The sequence below is a fragment of the Hoplias malabaricus genome, chromosome X1, assembly GCF_029633855.1.
Source record: "Hoplias malabaricus isolate fHopMal1 chromosome X1, fHopMal1.hap1, whole genome shotgun sequence".
NCBI lineage: Eukaryota > Metazoa > Chordata > Actinopteri > Characiformes > Erythrinidae > Hoplias > Hoplias malabaricus.
The window spans coordinates 2,658,067-2,680,958 of record NC_089818.1 but is presented as its reverse complement, the minus strand read 5'-3'; the positions used below and the strand labels follow the sequence as shown (position 1 = coordinate 2,680,958).

Sequence of the window (22,892 nt, the reverse complement as noted above, 5' to 3'; positions counted from 1 at the left end):
TTAGTCCTGTATTAATCCTGACTCAAAGACCGAGACCAGGTCAAAGAATCATGAACATCCAGCTACAGAGATTATTGTTGATCTATTAGGAATATTTTTGAATATACTCACACTGTCTTTCCTTTCATTTGTGTTTACTGAGAATGAACTGGACATCTCTCACACACTGTTACATCATTAGCTCGTATATACTTGTAAAGCAGCAAGCAATTTCATATTTCTGAAACAGGCGTCAACTGATTAAATACAGTAAGCTCATGCATTATATCGACACACACATACACACACACACATAAACACACACACGTGAACAACCTACCTCAGCACAGTGCAACATTTTCAGTGTCTGTTACAGAATTTTATTTATCACCATGAAACCACAAACAAAAACAACTAAAACTGATTTACATGAGAAAAGAGAGCAAGATTGACTCTCTGCAGATTTACATCCCATCAAATAACAAAAAGAATAAACACTCCTCTACTCCTCACTGGTGTCCCACAGTTTACTGACCATCAGTTAAAGCCTAGACATCGCTGCTCGAGTCACATTTTCTGTGTTATCATGATCTTCTAAATGAAAACAAACTTCTGAATATTTTAACACACACTTTCTGTTTAACATTTTAGGAAAAAACACAGATGCCGAAATGTGCCATAACTTCCAACTCAATTCACACTTCCCTGAGATGTTCCACTGATCCGAGAGCAGCGACTGCATTAAAACAAAGAGGTGCGTTCTCTGTGAGACAGACATTTTTCAAATGGGAATTAGCTGATGGAATGAAGACCAATGGCCACCACTTTGTTGCAGACAACCAGCCAACACGTTATTCCAACTCCACCTACAGAAACACAAACATGACACCAGCTTAAAATGGCATTCAGTTACAGTCAGTTACTGAAAAACACAGCAGATGATTGATAGTTTATTACAGTGGTTCTCAAACTGTGGTACGCGTACCACTGGTGGTACATGAAACAACAAGAATGACCTTGAAAATTTTACTACTTATTAAAGATTTGTTAATAACTGAAAATCTAATGGATTTGTCTCCTGAGCTGCCCCTACCTGCTGCTGAGTGTAATTCACGTTTACAGTACTTTCATGAAATGAAGTCTCACACACACATGGGGCTTCTGCTAACACACTCACTCCCTGTCTCTCTCTCTCGCAGACAAACACACATGCACATTTCTCTACCCCTCTCTCTCACACACACACACACAGCTTCTGAGCGGAGGGATATTCAAATCTGTCGGCTCTCAGGCTTCAGCTGATAAACACATACACTACCTCAATGTTGAGCATGAGGAATGTGTCATCGAATAAAATGCTGACTACATGATAAAACCCATATATATCGCTCATAACACACACTAGACCATGTTACTACAATAATAAATTGTAACTTTGGTATTACTTAAACCAGTATAACCACGCATAGACAGAGAAAAGCACTTAATACCAGAATTGATGTCTAGCACGAAAAAGTGAGCTGCAAACCCTGGCTCAATAATAAAATAACATAAGATAAAATGTTAATTTAAACATAGCTGTGGTGGCGCTGAGTGACCAAGCACAAATTAAGCACTGTGACCTATTGACCTGTGTGTATTAAATAAGAGATCTATAGAATTTTACATTTTTATAAAAACGATTAACTAAATTTCAAGCATTTGTTAATATATGGCTTGTACACAATTCTATAATCACATACACACTTTAATCCAGGTAGATTTAACAGTATTTAGTTTCAGTTTCTAAATGTTATATCTATGTGTTTGTGTGTGTGTGTGTGTATTTAAAGTATGATATCTGTGCTGATGTGTTCAGTTCTCCGCTGAGATACAAGGTGAGACCTGAACTCTGATTCATCTTCGGGATCTCTTTACCTGTGACTCCGGAAGGAAAGGCCACCAGTCTCTCCAGGGGAGAAATCCACTTACTAGGCAGCACAGTGACTGGATCGGCGTAATATTTCCAAATCAGAGACACCATAAGAGCTGCCTGGAAAGGGAAAGTGTCAGCATTAATGTAAAGCTCAGACAGATCACTCAGAGTTTACTGCAGTAATACAGCATAGAAAATAAAAGCACACTCAGGTCATTATCATTCATCTGCTTTTTTTCATACTGTCACTCAATAAAGAAATAAACTAAAGTTCACGTAAAGTGTGGCGAGTAGGGATGCACCGATACCATTTTTTCCCTTCCGATACTGATACCGATATTTCATGTTGAATTATGTGCTGATACAGAGTACCGATGACAACTCTATATATCTTAACTACTAGATAAGTGCCTATAAATTGAGATATTTATATTGCTACATATTTTATTTTGTTAAAGCAGTTTTCTGTATCGCTAATAAGATATAATAAGATATAATATTTTTATTTAATTTCAGAGCCATGAACAAAAAAAATATCCACAATGGAGTAACAAGTACACGTAGGAAGGCATAATCTTACTAAGCCTGACTGAACAGCTTTTTATACCGTCATGAGGATATTTGCCACGATTTGTCATGTGTTAGTGCTGACATGTGTTAGTGTGTTTCTTTGTTGCTTGAATACAGTCAGTGTTCTTTGGCATGCTGGGTTTACATTACACGACTTTTAGACTAATTAAAAAAAAATTTCTTTGGAGGTAGCTGCGTAGTGTAAACACGACAAAATCAACTCTGAACAAGTCCCTTCAGCAGGCAATGACAATAGAGCACAGAAGGTGGAGGACAGATTAAACTGTAAAACCATGAAAAACTACAAAACATTACATAGAGCTGGAAGCACTTCCCCAAATAATGAGTATTACCTGTAGGAGAACATAGTGCCCACAAAGCACACTGTTACAGCCTTTATTCCAATTTTATTCTAAATTTAAATTCCACCTTAAATGATGCAGCACCCCAGCTACCGCTAATATTTCTGCCCCATTTAAGGTGGAACTATGTGGGTACCCATCCATTTTTTTTTGTGTATAGCTTTGTGCATATACACAAATAGCAGCGTTGAATGTCCGTATTTATCTGTGTCTCCTAGGGGATTTTGGGGTTGTGTAGTGTGTTATCCCCAGTCGTGTAGTGTGTAGTCGTGTAGTGTTCCAGTCTCTTGTAGTGGAGTATGGACCCAGATCAAGAAATGAAAAATTAAGACTCTGCCTCTCCACTCCAGAAGTGGATAAGAACTGCATTCCACACACAAACTCACGCACACACCTATATCTGATAGCAAAGGCTAAGCAGAACACTTTTCAGTGACCCCCAGGATGACAGGGAGGGGTCATCTTCAAACTTACGACACCAGATGACTACTCCCCCTTCTTCTTCTGGACAGTAAAGTGGAAACCCCAAGTTTATGACCCCATTAAGCCTAAAAGATCAACCAAAGCCTTAGAGACCAGGATTAAAGAATCCCAGCTTTATTACCATCAGCATCGACTGGCACCCTTATCTTATCCAAATCAACAGATGGCCCAGGACTGCCAATGGTGACCTCCAACACGAGTTCAAACCAGACAAACAGCATGGACCAACAGTGCCCCCAAGTGGACATTTGCGAAATCGCCCTCTCTCCTCCTAACAAATCATCTCGGACGATTATATTTCTTTGTTACTAAAACACGCATTATGCAATGTGTTATTAATGTTATCCTCTGTTATTCTCAGGTGATTGTCTACTAACTAACCAAGTGATGTGAATTACTGTTTTAATCACGAGGAAAAATTCCTGTCTCAATTTAGAAAAATGAATTAATCTCCGAGATCTAGAACAGTTGATAATATACTATATATATATATTTGATAAAAATACTCCAGTATACTCATTATGCTATATTCAAGTATGTATGAAGCATTTTTATTCAATTAAGGTTATGTATCCGTCCAGAAAATGTGAAATTTCGGAGAGGTGAAACTGGAGACAGTCACGTGAACTCCAGACCCAGGAACCAGTCAGAGAACGGAGACCTCCCAAATGAGCGTGACCGCGCCAACCATGAAAAAGGGAGCTGCGAAAAATGAACAATTTTTCGCAGCTCCCTTTTTCATAGGTGGCGCGGTCACACTCATTTGGGAGGTCTCATACTCTTCTTGAACTCTCTTGACTTTTTCGCATTATCCTTCTTCGCATTTTCTCTTGTACTTTTTCTCTTCTCGTCTACGCTGACAAGCCGACTCTTCCAAAAAGACTCTTAAAGAAAAAGACCTTCATGCAACTTACAGGGGACGCCTTGTGTCAGTTAGCAGTGCAATACAGAAACTAAAAGAGTAAACGGTCGATTAATTGTCAGTAATCTTTTCTTTTCTCATTTGTGTTCGTTGTTTGTAGCCCAATCCATCTGGAAGGAGACTCTCACTCAGGACAGCGAGCCAGAGGAAATCCTTCAACTGACGTCACCACGCTCTGAGGGCGCCTGAAGCAGCCTGACTCGCAAGTGACAACGCCTACGCCTCAACCTCCCACGAAACCCAGCTTCAACGCTCCAACAAAAAAGAACTGCCGGAGCCAGGCTGGACCTCTCTCCAATCACCTCAAAAGAACTGCTGTACCCATCGAGTGGTTGAATCGTGAAAAAAATTAAGCAAATTCCTCATCTTCAGAGCTGATGTCGAATTGATAAAATCATACCCTAATTAAATCATTTAGCAACACATTATTCACAAGTCATATAGCCTAGCCAACTATTAAATTCGAACTGGTTTCACATGCGTTGATTCCGTGATATTTTGATGATTGTGCTATGTTTATCAACCTGTTATCATTCCTTTTAATAAAGCATTTCCATTATTTGAAATAATACAGTGTGTGGAGTTTGTTCCTTAAGAGTCTGAAAATCCTGAGAACTCACCTAGCGTTGTGTCAGGCATGAGGGGCGGACTGACGGAGCGGATGCACACGCTAAAGCACCGATAAACTTTATTTTACAATAATAACAAAACAAAGAGACTTTAACAGAAAGAACAGAAACGGGGAGCCAAGCAGGCTAAACGGGACACGGGGAGCTAAACAGGCAAACGGGACAGACAGACTAAATCACGAAACGACAGTGGAAATACAACGACAACATGGAAAACAATAACGGACGAACTAGCAGAGACAGACAGACTTGAGAACACGACAGACTTGAGAACACGACAGACTTGACACCGTACAAAGAACGAATGACCAACAAACAGGAAGTGCAGGAAGGGGACTTAAATACAAATCACAGACGAGACGCACCTGAGACAGATAACAAGGGGGCAGGGTAACAAATGACACAGATGAGGAGGCGGAACAAAGGCGGAGACAGGAAACAACAACAAACATAGCCATGTGCTCGCTCTCAGCACATGGCCGGACAAAACAGACATGACGAGGGCGTGACACATTGACAGTATTTCCATCTCTATTAAATTGTTAATAATTTTGTCATTCAATTAAATAATAATAATTATTATTATTATTATAAGTGATAATCACCATTAAACGTAAACAACTCAAATACTGTTACTACGCTACACTCTATAAAGATCAACAAAAACAGTCGTGTTGTGTGAAACACCCAGTTGTCAGGACTGAACAGAAAGCTGACAATCGCGGAACACAGTAGATAGTTTTTTAATGATGTTATCCAAAAGAGTAATCACAAGGCAAGCAAGGTTCAAAACAGGGAGCAAACAGTACCTCAGAGGACAAGCGAAAACCGTAGTCAAAAACAGGCAGAGTTCAAAAACCGAAGCATACAAACAGTACCAAAAGGGACAAGGCAGGAGACGTAAACCGGGAAAACAGGCAGGAAGTAGGCAACAAGAAATCGTCAGACTGATTACAAAAGAACCCGTTGTATGTTGGGGTGAACCAAAGCAATACTCGGCAGTGAACAGTTCAATGAAAGGGGTATAAATAGGGAAACTAACAGGTGTGTGTAATTAGAATTCAGGCGAGGGAGACCGGTCGGTAGTCATGTGACTGACGGGTGCATTCTGGGAATTGGAGTCCTGGGATGTAGGCGTGACACCAGTCTGATTATAATCTACCCTAACTTTAAATTTGAGCTGCATCCAGCGGCGTGCATTTACCCAGTGGTAGACCACAGCATATCCCAAATTAATTATTACAAAATTTTGAATAAACAACAGAATAAATTCACATTTAGGACTTACCTGAAGAATGTAGAAAACAATGTTAACAACCCATTTCATTTTAGCCTGTTGAGCAGTTCTCGACTTCACTGCAAAGAAAAAGACAAAGACATGATTCTCCTTCATTCTCACAGCCTTTGGCTCAAAAGATTTCAGACAAAAACTTCTATAAACAATAGACAATTTGTAAAATGAGCTGATACAAGACTCTGATGTGTTTTTCATCTGAAGCTTTACAAAAAACCTACATCAGCGAACACAAAACTCACTCTTCTATTTACAACCAACAAACTGAACAGTCTTAATATTTTTAGATGTTATCTGGTGTTATTACAGATTTATATGAATAATTGGTACCGCTTTAATGTAAGACTACACTTACAAAGTTTTATAAATGGTTTAAAAGCCTGTTTATTACATAGTTATACATTAGATTGTAAACACTTTAAAAGTCATTAATATTCATTTGTAACACAGAAATAGGAAGTGTGACAGTGACGTAGTTTTTGTGTAATACAGAAACTGTCAGAGAACTTACTCAATATATCAATAAGCTCAGACCTGAGAATGGGAGTCATTTCACATGTTAAGGTACACCACATTCTCATTAATGAATAAAGACACTCTGCTGATGCGTAATTCATTAAATGGTTAAACCTATTAACAAATATGTGATGAAGCCAACATGTCGACTGATGCAGAAGACAATGTAAGATCAGTATTGGGCAAGATCTGAGGTTTACCTGTAGATGGATGACGGTTCACTATTTGGCAAACAACAGAACACCTTTGCCCTGTCTGTGTTATGTATGTGTTAGGGATGAGGGGCGGACTGACGGAGGCGGACGCAAACGCTAATAACACAGACTTTATTTACACGAAATATACTAAACAAACACAAACGAACTTAAGGGCAAACACGAAGCGAGGAAAGAACAAGACAAAGAACGAGAACCAGAAACAACATGACTAGGAATACTAACAAATAGAGCACTTGAAACAACATGAGAATAACATGGGCTGAAAATATACCAAGAACAATACAAAGAACAATGAATGACACCAGGAAGTGAGGCAAGGGGACTTAAATACAACAACAAACGAGAAACACCTGAAACGGATAACGAGGGTAAAGAGGCGGAACAAAGGCGGGGCATGAACGACAACAAAACAAGGCCATGTGCTGAGACAGAGAAAACAAACCTGACGAGACAAGGGCGTGACAGATGCCCCCTCCTGAACGCGCAACTCCCGGGGCGCGTAACCTAGACCCCCCAGAAGCTGCCGCAGGATGGAGCACGGAAAACAAGAGACTAAGACAAGGAACCGTGGGGCTGGAGACAAGAGACTAGAATTTGGACAGAACAGAAGACTGACAAAGGGGAGAAACCGGTGAAGAATCTAGAAACAGAGACACGAAAGAACTAAAGACGGGTGGCAAAGCACTGAAACGAAGAGAATGGACTGGAGACAGAACTTGAGCGGGGACAGAAGACTGAACTAATGGGATGGGACCTGGGACTGGAAAGGACTAGACTGAACGGGAGAGTTTACATGAGACTGGACGGGAGACAGGACAGACGACGAGAATGGACAGGAGACGGGACTTGAGACAGGATAGAGGGTTGAAACGGGGACTGCTGCAGAACAGGAGCGGAGACAGGGGACTGAAACATAGACTGGACAGGTGCTGAGACTGAGGATGGATACTGGGAGTGAACAGGGGACTGGACATGAGGCCAGACAGAGGGTTTAAGTGGCGACTGGACAGGGCTAACAGGGGACTGGACTGGACTTGGCAGGGGAACAAGGACCATGACGTTTACCGGGACGGACACGAACACTGTGACAGGGACAGGAATCGAAACAAAAGCAGACACAGGTACAGGGACAAGGAGAGAGACAGGAACTAGGACAGGGACAGACAGGGGAACCAAAACAACATGGGGGTGCCCAGAACTGGCAAACGTCTGAGGAGAAGTCCGAGGAACCAGCCTGGGCACAGTTCTGGGGATCGGCCCCGAAGTCCTTGGGGCCGTCCCATAGACACGACCAAGAGCGGCCGGGGCCACAGTCACGGGAGCAGAAACGGCCGTAGCCACAGTCACGGGGGCAGAAACGGCCGTAGAAACCACCTTCTCTGGGGCATGTGCGGCTGAGGAAGCCGCCCTCTCTGGGGCATGTGCGGCTGAGGAAGCCGCCTTCTCTGGGGCTGGAGTGGCCGGGGGAGCTGCCTTCTCTGGGGCTGGAGCGGCTGAGGAAGCCGCCTTCTCGGGGACTGGAGCGGCTGGGGGAGCCGCCTTCTCGGGGACTGGAGCGGCTGGTGGAGCCGCCTTCACAGGGACTGGAGCGGCTGGGGGAGCCGCCTTCACAGGGACTGGAGCGGCTGGGGGAGCCGCTTTCACGAGGACAGGAGCGGCTGGCTGCGCCGCTTTCACGAGGACAGGAGCGGCTGGCTGCGCCGCTTTCACAAGGACAGGAGCGGCTGGCTGCGCCGCTTTCACGAGGACAAAAGCGGCTGGAGGCGCCGCTTTCACAAGGACAGGAGCGGCCGTGGAAGCCGCCTTCTCGGGGACAGGAGCGGCCTGTGTGGCCGCCTTCATGGAGACCTCCGGACTTGCCAAGAGGCTTTCAAGCTTCTCTTGGAGGTCAGGAGGGAGTGCAGAGAGGTGCTTGGGAGCTGGGGCCCTTGCAACGATGTCCATGGAAACAGGAGGCCCTGCAGCAACGTCGTCCACGGAGGCAGGGGACCCTGCAGCGACGACGTCCATGGAGGCAGGAGGCCCTGCAGCGACGACGTCCACGGAGGCAGGAGGCCCTGCAGCGACGACGTCCACGGAGGCAGGAGGCCCTGCAGCGACGCCGTCCACGGAGGCAGGAGGCCCTGCAGCGACGTCGTCCACGGAGGCAGGGAACCCTGCAGCGACAACGTCCACGGAGGCAGGAGACCCTGCAGCGACGACGTCCACGGAGGCAGGAGGCCCTGCAGCGACGACGTCCACGGAGGCAGGGGCTTGTGCTGCTCGCCGGGCTTGTGCTGGAGCTGTAGAGGGTTTAGGGGGCTTGACGGGTGCACTCATGAGATCCCCCAGAGGTGCACCCCTGTTAGCCTCACCTCCGCTGTCCTGGGGTCGGAGGCTAACAGCCCCTACCCTTAACCCCACTCAAAAATTTCCCCGGACCTGAGGGGGTAATCCACCAGCGAGGAGGAGACTCCAGCACGCTTCCTTCGCCGACTCCTTCGACTCGCACTGGCGCAGTTACTCGATACACGAGTCAACTCCTCCAGTAGAGGATAAGGAACCTCGCCAGGCATGAGCTGGAGCCGGCTACTCCACTCCACTGCCCTTTCAAACAAAGTCTTTGTGCTAGCTGCGTCCTGAAGTGGGTTGTTCATTCTGTTAGGGACGAGGGGCGGACTGACGGAGGCGGACGCAAACGCTAATAACACAGACTTTATTTACATGAAATATACTAAACAAACACAAATGAACTTAAGGGCAAACACGAAGCGAGGAAAGAACAAGACAAAGAACGAGAACCAGAAACAACATGACTAGGAATACTAACAAATAGAGCACTTGAAACAACACGAGAATAACATGGGCTGAAAACATACCAAGAACAATACAAAGAACAATGAACGACACCAGGAAGTGAGGGAAGGGGACTTAAATACAACAACAAACGAGAAACACCTGAAATGGATAACGAGGGTAAAGACAAGGAGGCGGAACAAAGGCGGGGCATGAACGACAACAAAACAAGGCCATGTGCTGAGACAGAGAAAACAAACCTGACGAGACAAGGGTGTGACAGTATGAAATATGTAATGCTTTAAAAGTATGGTCTTATTTTTGTGCCACAATTCTGCGCATGCTCGTGGATATCTTGAGCGAGTAAGAAGGCTACTGCGCAGGGATATTGCCGCTTGTGCGATGTCTGTGACCTGCACGCTCGCTCTACACTTACAGCCATTACAAAGTACCTCAGTTTCACCCAATAAGAAACAGCAAATGACAAATGTAATTTCTGATTGGAAGGCTTGACTGCCAAGTGGGAGGGACATACGATATATGCTCGCTGACTGGGGGGCCGGAAACCACCTATTAACTGGTCTCCAGCCCCCAGTCAGCGAGCATATATAGGTCTTCTGGCACAAAAATCCTGGCACACCACTGACTGTAGACCACTGCTGGTCCACCATCAGACCACTCAGATTACTGTCCTGTACAGGAATTTTTAATCTCCTCAAACAGATTTTACATTCACAGAAACTTTTATTCTGGAAAACAAACTAATACGAATATTACCAACAACTATGAGCGATATAATAATGGGTATATGCCTGATATAAAATGATTAAATGATGAAAATGTTGACACTGTGCTGGATGAAAATTATTTACTAATCTTATTTATAAAGGATAACAAAAGAAACTAATGAAGGAAAAAATGTAAGTCGAACTCTGAATGGAAAAGTACTACAAAATGTGGCATTTTGTCTAAAATTCTGTTTAATCACCAGCGGTCCGCCCAGAAAACGCTGTGTAAAACACTAGTGGACCTCGAACTTTGCCCTCAGTGGGCCAACAGTGGTCCGCTGTCTCCTTGCTATCAGGGGGCGAGTGGGAGGTTATGGTTAAGTGCGCAGAAAGCTTCTTGCTCTCTTAAGATATCCATGCATGCATGCAGAAACCTTGCTCACTCAAGATATCCGCCGCTCACGCGCACAGAAACTTCCTTGCTCGCTCAAAATATCCGCCCGCAGGCAGAATTGTGGTACAAAAGTAAAACCATAGAAAAGAGCTGAAAATATGTGCGTGTGTGTCAATGTGTGTCTGTTACTGTGGGTGTGAGTGTGTGTAACTGTGAGTGTTTCTGGAAAAGATGGACTACACTTTGTAATTGTAGAACTACAAAGTTCTACTTTTTAGTCTGTGAAGCTGAGAGAGGCGACAGTGAGTGTAGAAACAAGGAGATGGTCATAATATGATCAGTGTATGTGTGTGTGTCTGTTTCTGCCTGAGTGTGTGTGTGTGTGTGTGTGTGTGGAGAGAGGTAAGTGTGTTTGTTGACATGAAATGTTTTTTACATTTCATGTGAAATCTTTGTCTTACTGGAATTCTGTGAAGCTGCTTTGTGACAACATCAGTTCTAAAAAGCGCTATACAAAAAAATTTGATTTGATTTGATTTGTGTGTTAGTGAGAGAGGAGAGGGGCTGTGCCGTGCATGTGTGCTGTGTCTATGAGACTCAGTGGCAGTTTGGGAGTGACTGTGACATCATCGGATTTGAAAATCCATAGTTTTTAGTGCATAGATTTGAAATAAATTGTGCTTGATAAGAGCTGGAAGAGTTTGTGTCTGATTCACTTGTACCAGCACAACACACACTAACACACCACCATGTCAATGATCTCAGCGCTGAGAATGATCCACCACCCAAATCATGCCTGCACTGTGGTGGTCCTCTGGGGGTCCTGACCATTGAAAAACAAGGGGAAAATGGGCTAACAAAGTTTGCAGAGCAATAGATGGACTACGGGTTGAAATTGTAGAACTACAAAGTTCTTCTGTCAGGCCAGTGGAGCTGAGAGAGGAGGCAGGGAGTGTAGAAACGATAAGGTGGTCAGTATGTTATGGTTGATCAGTGTATGTGTGTCTGTGATTGTTTCTGCCTGTGTATGTGTGTTTGGGGGTGGGGGATAAGTGAGTGTATTGGGAGAGGTGAATGTGTGTCTGTGAGAGAGGAGAGGGGCCGTGCATGTGTGCTGTGTTTGTGAGACTCAGTGGCAGTCAGAGAGTGACTTGTTACATCATAGATGGCAGTTAAGATTTGAATCTGAATATTCCGTCCTTTCATTTTAATGGGGGACTTTTTTATCTTTAAACACAATTATATTAAATACAACAAATCAGATCAACTCCAAAAATACACAGCACACCTCTCAGAGCTGAAAGCTTTGAAACTCAGTTAGAATGGAGTCTATACATTAAGCGGTTCGGGCTGTATTAACTGCAGAAACCTGGAGAATAATAATAATCATAAATAATAATAATAATTCATTCATTCATTATCTGTAACCACTTATCCAGTTCAGGGTCGCGGTGGGTCCAGAGCCTACCTGGAATCATTGTGCGCAAGGCGGGAATACACCCTGGAGGGGGCGCCAGTCCTTCACAGGGCAACACAGACACACACACACACACACACAGACAGACACACACACAGACAGAGACACACACATTCACTCACACACTCACACCTACGGACACTTTTGACTCGCCAATCCACCTACCAACATGTGTTTTTGGACAGTGGGAGGAAACCGGAGCACCCGGAGGAAACCCACGCAGACACAGGGAAAACATACCAACTCCTCACAGACAGTCACCAGGAGCGGGAATCGAACCCACAACCTCCAGGCACCTGGAGCTGTGTGACACTACCTGCTGTGCCACCGTGCCGCCCTAATAATAATAATAATAATAATAATAATGATAATAATAAAAATATATAAAAAGATGAGAATAACAATAACCATTAATAAACAGACTGTAAAATATTTATATACCTTAATAAGTGGTCTTATTCCAAATTGGTACCAAATAATTTCCTAGCAGAATTTTTATTTAGGGAATTATTTTCCCCATCATCCCATTTCAGATGTGCTCAGAGACTGCTGTGTAATGAATTCAATAAAACTCCATCATACCATGGGTCTTTAACTTGTCTGTGGTTTTGTTGATCTTGCGCTCCAACCTGGCATACCGGGCAAACTCGTCCATCATGTTGATGGTAGACAATTCCAGCCTCATGTTCTGGATTTCAGTTCGCATCTCCATTTCCTGTGCTGCGTCTTTCTGGAGGACTCTAGACAGCTTTTATAAAAAAATATATATATTTAAAAAAATAAATAAAAAATTAAAAACGCCTTTTTTTATTTGGTGATTGTTGGTTACGCCTTTGTTAGCGGGTCTGTCCGGTTTCTCTAAAAATCAAAGAAGATTTTGGAACAGGCCTAGCTATCCCAACCTTGCAGTCAGCACCTTTGTAATTAAAATTCATGACAAGAGAAACAGAGCTCCTCTTTCACACCTTGAGATAATCTCATCAGCAGAGGGAGACAAAGCGTCTGCAGGCTACCATACTCACCATTGTTATCTAAGACTTATCAAGATAGCCTGTCTTACTGATCAAGTCAAACCATGGAATTTCAACTTTAAAAATGTCTTTTACTACGTTCAATATGGAATGGATATTACAACCAAACACTGGGACTTCAAATAAAAGTTTAAAAAGGAACATGTGAGAAATCCTTCAAAAAGCTTATATTAAGAACAAAACTTCAGGAAACACTGATAACTGTGCCCTCACTTGGAACAAAAATATGACCATGCAACTTCAAATAATCAGTACTCTAAAACATTTGACTTATATTCTGAATCCTATGAATTGATAAATTCCTAGATGCTTGGTTTAACATGACTTTAAAGAAACCCCTCTTTACTTCATATATTCTGTATTTCTTCTGGCTCCTACATTAGTTTTAAAGAAAAGGGATACTTGCATGGACTGTCCTATCGTGATACAGCAAGGGGCATTGGTCCAATAGTGGAAAAGCTGCCGTATGGACTACAGGACAGATGGATGATGGAAGGCTTACTCTACAAGCAGGAATTTAAAGTAAATCCCCCCCCCCCCCCCCCCCCCATTTACTGTCTTTCTGCAGTTTATTCAAACACAAGCAAAGGCACACAATGACCCAAGCTTCAATATCCAGTCACTATCCATCAATGGAGAAAAAAGGACAGGTTTGGAGAGAATCACAATAATCGCAGAATTGTCTCAGTGAACAAAACATAACAGCTACACCCACCAATGGACCAGACAAATGGTGTCCTGTGCATAACAAACCACATGCACTACAACAATGCAGGGGATTTAAGGAAAAACCTGAGTAAGTGCATGCTTGTGCATTCTGTATTTATTTACCAACTTAACTGAGCTTGTGGACTTCCTGTGTTGTGGCTCCAGTCACCTGACTGTAAGTCTCAACTGAAACCCATTCTAAAGGTGTTAAGTACCACTACTGACTCAATTAGGGAAACAATGAGCTCGAGGGAGTTTCAGCTGTGACCACTCCCTCAGGCCTTTTGTCCTCTACCAAACTGTCAGTGGGCGGTCTCAGCCGGGACAATCAATCACCAACACAGAACAGCTGTGTGAGATCTCCATTACAAAAAGAGTGATCCCTCTGAAGCGTCAGCCTTTGTGTTCAGCCTTTCTGGGGTAAAGACATAACTTGTCTCCCAATCGTGTCCCCCAAGCGTGGCCACCAAACAAACAAACAAAGCCTAATTTTTCTCTTTGCACAATGTGTCTCTACCCCATCTCTGCTCTCTCTGGAACTTGCAGGTGCTTTTACTTCTACAGACGGAAACGCAACCTCGATAACCTTCGCTCTCTATATCACACATCCCCACCCATTACCAATTCCTTCTCAATAGGTCTATGGAACTGTCAGTCTGCGGTAAACAAAGCAGACTTCATCTCCGCCTATGCAAACCATCTTTCGCTAGACATCCAAGCCTGACATCCACTGAGACTTGGATCAAACCAGAAACCAGCGCTACCCCCACTGCTCTCTCCATCAACTACAGATTCTCACATACCCCACGGCCTGGTAAACGAGGTGATGGTACGGGGCTGTTGATTTCCAACACATGGAAATATACCCAGATCAAATCATCAGTCTCGTACAGCTCCTTCAAATACCATGCCATCCTGATGACTGCACCAGTAAAAATGTATGTGGTTGTTGTATATCGTCCCCCAGAGCAACTGGGCGATTTCCTAGAAGAACAAGACACCCTGCTTTCTTCCATCCCTGAACATGACTGTCCCATGCTCATTCTCTGTGACATGAACACCCACCTAGACTTTCTGGCCGCTGCTGATTTCTTCTCTCTGACCCACTCCTTTGAGCTACAGCAGGTATGCACCCCTTCAACTCACAAAGCAGGTAATGCACTTGATCTCATTCTCACCAAACACTGCTTAATTAACTCTGTAAATGTTACTCCTCTACATCTCTCTGACCATTACTTTATTCAGCTAAATGCTTGTATCCCTCAGCAACCCACTGTGTCCGCTCCCCCTGTCCCCTTCCGGCACAATCTCCCACCCACTTCTCTGCCCGTGTGACTTCTGCTTTCCAACCCCCCAGCACCTTCTCATCTCTTGAGGTCAATGACGCCACAGAGTCACTCCGCACAACACTGAGCTCCTGCTTGGATCACCTGGGCCCTCTGACTACCAGACCCGCAAGACCCATGCAGCCCCATCCGTGGCTTACTGACTCCTTTCGATCAATGCGAACTAACCTTAGAGCTGCTGAGAGGAGATGACGAAAAACCAAAGACCCATCACACCTGACACAACTACAATCCCTGCTCTCAGCCTTCTCAACAAATGTCACCATTGCAAAAAAGAAATTCTACCAAAACAAAATCAACAACGCTACTGACACCCGGAAGCTGTTTTCAACCTTCAAGTCTCTACTGAACCCTCCACCCCCTGCAACCAACCGCACTGCTGACGCATTTGCTGACTTCTTCACCAGCAAATTTGTTGCAATCAGCAGCCGGTTTTCTGACCCTTCGAATCCTCCTAAACCTACTGCTTCCTTCCCTTCATTCACTCCTCTCACAGAAGACGAGGTATCAAATCTTCTTAGAGGTGGCCGTCCTACATTCTGTCCACTGGATCCCATTCCTACCACCGTACTGCAAACCATATCCCCGTCCATTGTGTCCGCAGCCACTCATGTAATCAATTCTTCACTAACCTCGGGAACATTTCCAAACACCTTCAAGCAGTGAAGGCTGCCGTTATAGTGGCGTTATAGTGAAGCAAAATGCCTTTTGGTCCATATCTCCTACACCATGAGGTGTAGAGACAAAATCTTTTTTCCCCTGAATTAGTCAAAATTAAGCTCCACCCACTTTGATTTTGAGCTGATTTGCAAAACCTACTTTTGCAAACTAGTCTGTGGATTTTTTTCCAATTCCCTTGAGCTTAGTGTTAAAATGTTCACAGGAGTCCGGAGGAGAGCTTAATAATTATAAAAAATAAAAACCTGTTGAATTTTTATTTAAAATGGCCACCATATGCAAATGAACCTCTTCGGCTTATCGTATGTTTTACTTAAACATCTATAACAATTTAATACTTTACTCAAATGTGTTCAAATATCATTTTCTACTTATTGACATGATTTTGAGGTAGCACGTCAAAAATGGAGCTAAAATTCATATAGGGAGCGCTGTAAATGCTAAACGTTTATAAAAAGTTTATTCCACACACCCCCTCTTACATTTAAATGCCCTCAGTGGGCAAATCTAAGCTTTCAAAACATGTTTATTGACCTGATTATTGTTTGTGGATCTTGTGGCTGCCAAATAGAACCATTTGAGTTGTCTCTCGCGGTGTCTGGGTCTGTTCGCTGAAAACGTATGCATTCCCCTGAATGTCTGTCCCTCCTCCTTGGGCGCGCATCGCCATAACTCTGCCCCTTATTCGTCTACAGACTTGATTGACATGTCGTTGGAAAGCCAAGAGTCTACGCTATGTGAAGCACCATGGGCATCATGTTGTATCTTTTAAAAAAATGTGTACTTTTTTTTTGTTTTTTGTTTTTTACCCAGTTCACTTAACACAAACATGAGAATTACTCATGAGCGGTCTGATGGAGAGACTCAAATTTGGACTCCTTTTGAAGGTGACAACCTAACGTAAGCGCTGCTATGTTAACTTTGTGTGTGAGCTGCTTGTGGGCTCTTCAGGTTTCGAGACGCCACGGTTTTGTTTTTGGTGAGGAAGAAACCTGAAATTTGGAATATATTATTTTAGCTTTAATTACTTAGTGCTACATTTTAGAGTATCCTTGTGATCCTGAGAGTCTGCCCGTTCGATTGGTGTAAGATATGTTCACACTTACTCAAAAACATATAATAGTGCTTTATATTATATAAGAACGGTTTATCTCCACTGCCACAATCAATTAATAGAAAAACAGTATATTTGACATTAACATATATATTAGTTTTAAGGTGTATTTTACTTCTTTCCACTTAATTTTTAAGTGTGTTTTCTGAATTAATCAAATTATCATGTCATCTGATCCTCATATTAGTCATGTATGTGAAGCTTTGGAGTTTTTGGGGAAAGCATGTCTGAGTTACAGCTGTATTTGTGTGATGTGTGGAATTCATGCTCCACCCGTTATTGGAAGAGGTTTGGTAGCCACACAGTAATGAAAGTCCAACATTTTATTGATAATTGTTAAAGTTCAGGTCCTTAGAAGTGTAATGATACCACATATGCTCATGTTAGGTGAATATACAGATACTGGTTTACATTAATTTGCATTTCTAAACAGAATGCCTATAACTGTTCAGCAGACTATGCAATAATTATTAAATCGCTTGTAGTCAAATGAAATCCATCCATCCATTATCTGTAACCGCTTATCCAATTTAGGGTCGCGGAGGGTCCAGAGCCTACCTGGAATCATTGGGCGCAAGGCGGGAATACACCCTGGAGGGGACGCCAGTCCTTCACAGGGCAACACAGACACACACACATTCACACCTACGGACACTTTCGAGTCGCCAATCCACCTGCAACGTGTGTTTTTGGACTGTGGGAGGAAACCGGAGCACCCGGAGGAAACCCACGCGGACACGGGGAGAACACACCAACTCCTCACAGACAGTCACCCGGAGCGGGAATCGAACCCACAACCTCCAGGCCCCTGGAGCTGTGTGACTGCGACACCTACCTGCATTAAAACCGGTACAATACCCCATATATTTAGTACCCGTACTTTAACCAGAAGGAGTTTTTTTAAATTAGAGTGGTATTTCCAATGAGTACCACAGGGGGCGGTGTGTGCCAGCACCGCTGGAGACCCAGCTCCCTCGAAGTGGCTCGTCTGCTCCAGAGACGGAACCGCACAGTCTGTCTGGACGGCAAATCGAATGTGCAACTAATGTGCAAAAAGTGCTGCCAAAGTCACATTTGCTTACTTTTATGCTAAATGTATTCCTTTTTCTGAACTGCTGAACTGATGTCACATAATTGATTGAGGCATCCGGCTTTATTCAAACAGTAAACGCATCTTATGAATGTATGACATGGGGCCAAAGACGAGATTGGACCCAGAAATGGCGAAACGTCACGTGTGACGTCACACTTAACAGATAGAGATTTTGCCGGCCACCCTCAGCTTGTAGATAAAGTACATTACATTTCCTAATGTTTTAGGATCTTTACAATGGTATCGTTTCAGTATCTGTATCGAGATATTTAGGCAGGTATCGTATCGAAAGTCATAATTTTGTATTGTGACAACATTAGCTACAACATTAATTAATTTTTTTATATGAAAGATTGTTTGATCTCTTACCAGTCCATTGGGCATAATTTTGGCATGCTTATGAAAAAAGTTATTTTATTATTCAAAATGTATTACAGTTCATTTTACTAACCTTTCTCTGCCATAAAATGAATTACAGTGATTCCTTGCTAATTTACGGGTTCATCTTTCGCGGATTCGCTACTTCGCGGGATTTTTCAAGGGGCCGCTATATCGCAGATATTGAGGGAAAATCTAGGAAAACCGTGAAAGATGAATAGCATCTTTCCACATCCGAGTGAAATTTACTTACGCTAAATCACAGCTTAGGTATTACTCTATTAAAGAAACTGGTAGGATATCACACGTAGTTCCAACTGAAAAACATTATAGAATGACTGTTTAATGCAAAGGGAGGGTTTTAAAAGTCCAAATACGCGTTAAATACATAAAAAAATCTTTCCTCTACGTTTCAGAAATTCGTTTTTCATGGGAGATGCATTCCAAGACCACACGTGAAAAACGAATTTCTGCGAAGTAGAGGAAAGATATTTGTGTACACAGAAAATAAGGTCTAAAAGTGAAACTTGGTCTACTATTGCTACTTTCTATTGTTGGTACTTTCTCCTATTACTAAGCCAATGGGCCTCAACTGATGCTACAGTGAAGGCCAATGTTGCAGAATTGTTCCTTCAACATGTCAATCAGTCTACGTAGGTGGATCTGTATAAACAATTTGTGATAAAACTCAAGCAAATTAAGGGGCATTTAGATCAGAATATATATAACTACTCTATAGTAGCCTGTCCAAATTTAAGAGCACTGCTCACACATTACTAATATCACACACAGACCCTCTGAGAGTACACACATCACACAGACACTGACACACCTCACAGACTGTCAGACACACATCACAAACAATCTGACACTGCACAGACCTACTCGGCTATATTACAGTTTATTGTGCCAATCTTTCTCTGCCATGAATAAATTACACAAACAAAAATAATAAGGTCTAAAGAAATGAAACTTGCTCAACTACTGGTACTTTGTACTGTTGGTACTTTCTACTGTTACTAATCCCAATGGGCTTCAAGTGATGCTCCAGTGAAGGCCATTGTTGCTGAATTGTTGCTGCAACATTTCAATCCGTCTACGTAGGTGGATCAGCATAAACTATATGCACTAAAACACAAGCAAATTAATCAAAATCAAGTTTTATTGGCCATGTATGCTCACACATAAAAGGAATTTGGTTCAGGTTACTGTAGCTCACAGTGCACATAGATTTACAAAATTTCACAGCAGTACAAAAATTAAAATAAAATACTATTTCATACAGGTTGCAGCATTTATACTGCAGTAGTGGCAAAGTAGCAAAGGCAGGTGAGAGAAGATACTGAAGATACACTAGTTGGGGAGATTAAGTACAGAGGATGGAGTGTATAGTTTTTGTTGTATTATACACCAATAATTTTAAAGTGCAGAAGAGACCAGAAGATATAGGGGCATTTAGATCAAGATATTATATATATTACTAATCTGAAGGAGCCTGATTTTAAGAGTGTTGCTCACACATTACTAACATCACACACATATATCCTATCATTACACACTTCACACAGAAACCAAAATACCTCACAGACTGTCAGACACATCACACGCTACTCACATCACAAACAATCTGACATGGCACAGACCTACTCGGCTATATTACAGTTTATTTTTACCAGTCGTTCTCTGCCATAAAATAAATTACACAAACTAATATAATGAGGTCTAAAGAAATGAAACTTTTTGTGTTAAAACTCAAGCAAAGTAACCGCGGTCACGCCATCTGCACTTCGCAAAAACGCAGCCATCTACACTAGGATTTCTTGTGCGCGTCTACATCACGGTTTACGGTAGAACGTGTGCGAGCGAGAGGGGGGACTCGCAGAAAAGCGCAGATATTGAACATTCATAAGAAATTAATTTAAAACATAATTCAATACAGTTAATATTAAAAACAGGCCTGATTGGCTAAAAGAACGGGTTTTTACCAGAAAATCTCACTGTTGTATTGAAAAACATGTCCTCAGGTACACAGGGTATAATATTTATGTGCATTTACTGTGAGAATTAGAAGTAATAGGCTTGAAAAAAAACTTCAAAAAACCCTATGGATATTAAATTCCATAAAATGGTTAAATCAAACTGTTACCAGACCACTCCACTGCATTCTTGAAGAGCATGTTCTCAGGTACTCATGGTATAATTTTCATACATTTTTACTGTAGGAATATGAAGTAATATTATTTGATGATGTTTAATTTACATATATGGACAATTTTGATTTCTATTAAAGGGTTAAATCAAACTGTTACCAAACCACTCCACAGCAGCCTTGAAGAACATGTTCTAGAGTACCCAGAGAATAATTGTCATACATTTTTACTGTAGGAATTTGGAGTAATATCATTTCAAACTCATAAATATGCTGTTTAATTTACAAATATTGCAAATTTTTGAGAGCTATTAAAGGGTTAAATCAAACTGTTACCAAACCATTTAACGGCCTTCAGCATTCTGCAATTTGTGGAATTGTGTTGTTATTCTAATGAAGTTTGTAATGCTATTACTCCACATTCTTACAGTAAAAATGTATGAACATGATAATCTGGATACTCTAGAACATGTTATTCAAGGCTGCAGTGGAATGGTCTGGTAACAGTTTGATTTAACTCTTCAATAGCTCTCAGAATTATGCAATATTGGCAAATTAAAATGTTTTACTGAATTTTGAAATGCTCTTACTCCAAATTCCTACAGTAAAAATGTATGTACAATTATACCCTGGGTACCTGAGAACATGCTCTTCAAGACTGCAGTGGAGTGGTCTGGTAACAGTTTGATTTAACCCTTTAATAGCACTCAAAATTTGCCATATATGTAAATTCAACATACTTTTTTATGAGATTTGAAATAATATTACTCCAAATTCCTACAGTAAAAATGTATAAAAATTATTCTCTGGGTACCTGAGAACATGTTCTTCAAGGCTGCTGTGGAGTGGTTTGGTAACAGTTTGATTTAACCCTTTAATAGAAATCAGAATTGTCCATATATGTAAATTAAACATCATCAAATAATATTACTTCATATTCCTACAGTAAAAATGTATGAAAATTATAACATGAGTACCTGAGAACATGCTCTTCAAGAATGCAGTGGAGTGGTCTGGTAACAGTTTGATTTAACCATTTTATGGAATTTAATATCCATAGGGTTTTTTGAAGTTTTTTTTCAAGCCTATTACTTCTAATTCTCACAGTAAATGCACATAAATATTATACCCTGTGTACCTGAGGACATGTTTTTCAATACAACAGTGAGATTTTCTGGTAAAAACCCGTTCTTTTAGCCAATCAGGCCTGTTTTTAATATTAACTGTATTGAATTATGTTTTAAATTAATTTCTTATGAATGTTCAATATCTGCTCTTTTCTGCGAGTCCCCCCTCTCGCTCGCACACGTTCTACCGTAAACCGTGATGTAGACGCGCACAAGAAATCCTAGTGTAGATGGCTGCGTTATCGCGAAGTGCAGATGGCGTGACCGCGGTAGCAAAGTAAGGGTCATCAAGATAATACATATATTACTACTCCGAAGAAGCCTGTCCGATTTTAAGAGCACGGCTCACACATTACATATAATCGCAAAAAGACCCTCTGACATCTCATAGAAACAGACACACCTCACAGACACCCACCACAAACACAATCACCTAAACCTCACACATTAAATCAGATACATCACACGCTACACACACCACACAGAATCTGATCGGCTCAGTGTCTAACAGTCTTGCCAAAGCAACTATTGTCAATACATCTTTCCCAAACAACGTATACTACAGAAGTTGCCAGATTTGATTTTGTTGCCATAGTAAGCCAGGTCGTAATTGAACCCCCAGATAGCCGTTAGCTGATTTTTTGTCAGTGTCTGTTTACGTGTAAATGTATAGAATAAAGAAGCCGGTTCTGTGGATAAAGCGATAATGCCAGCTGCAGCGGAACAGAACCCTGCAGTTCTGAGCCCGGTTTCTGAACCCATTGACTCCGCTATGAATGAGCATTTCTCTATCGAACCGCGCAGATTTCATCTGTCAGCGTTCACGAGAGACATTTAACCTCAAACCCTTCATTTAATTATTGTACTTACAAACGAGGAGATAGACGGTAAACATGTTTTAACGAGATTACACAGAAACACAGAGCATAGCACCAGGAGCCAGTTGTAGCCAGCAGCCATTGTTCAGCCACCTCTGATCAAATTTTCCCTTGCACCTTAAATAACG

At 42.1% G+C, this 22,892-nt stretch overlaps 1 protein-coding gene across 1 annotated transcript; it reads right to left on the bottom strand.

Moving 5' to 3' along the window:
* Positions 1-307: 307 nt before the first annotated feature.
* On the bottom strand, positions 308-22,892 carry LOC136675781 (guided entry of tail-anchored proteins factor 1). The gene is made up of 5 exons (XM_066652530.1): positions 22,757-22,892; positions 12,845-13,010; positions 6,149-6,216; positions 1,897-2,011; positions 308-845 (listed from the first exon to the last, which is right to left on the bottom strand). Exons 1-5 carry the CDS (start codon positions 22,844-22,846, stop codon positions 772-774), a joined length of 513 nt encoding a protein of 170 aa, XP_066508627.1. The 5' UTR covers positions 22,847-22,892; the 3' UTR covers positions 308-771.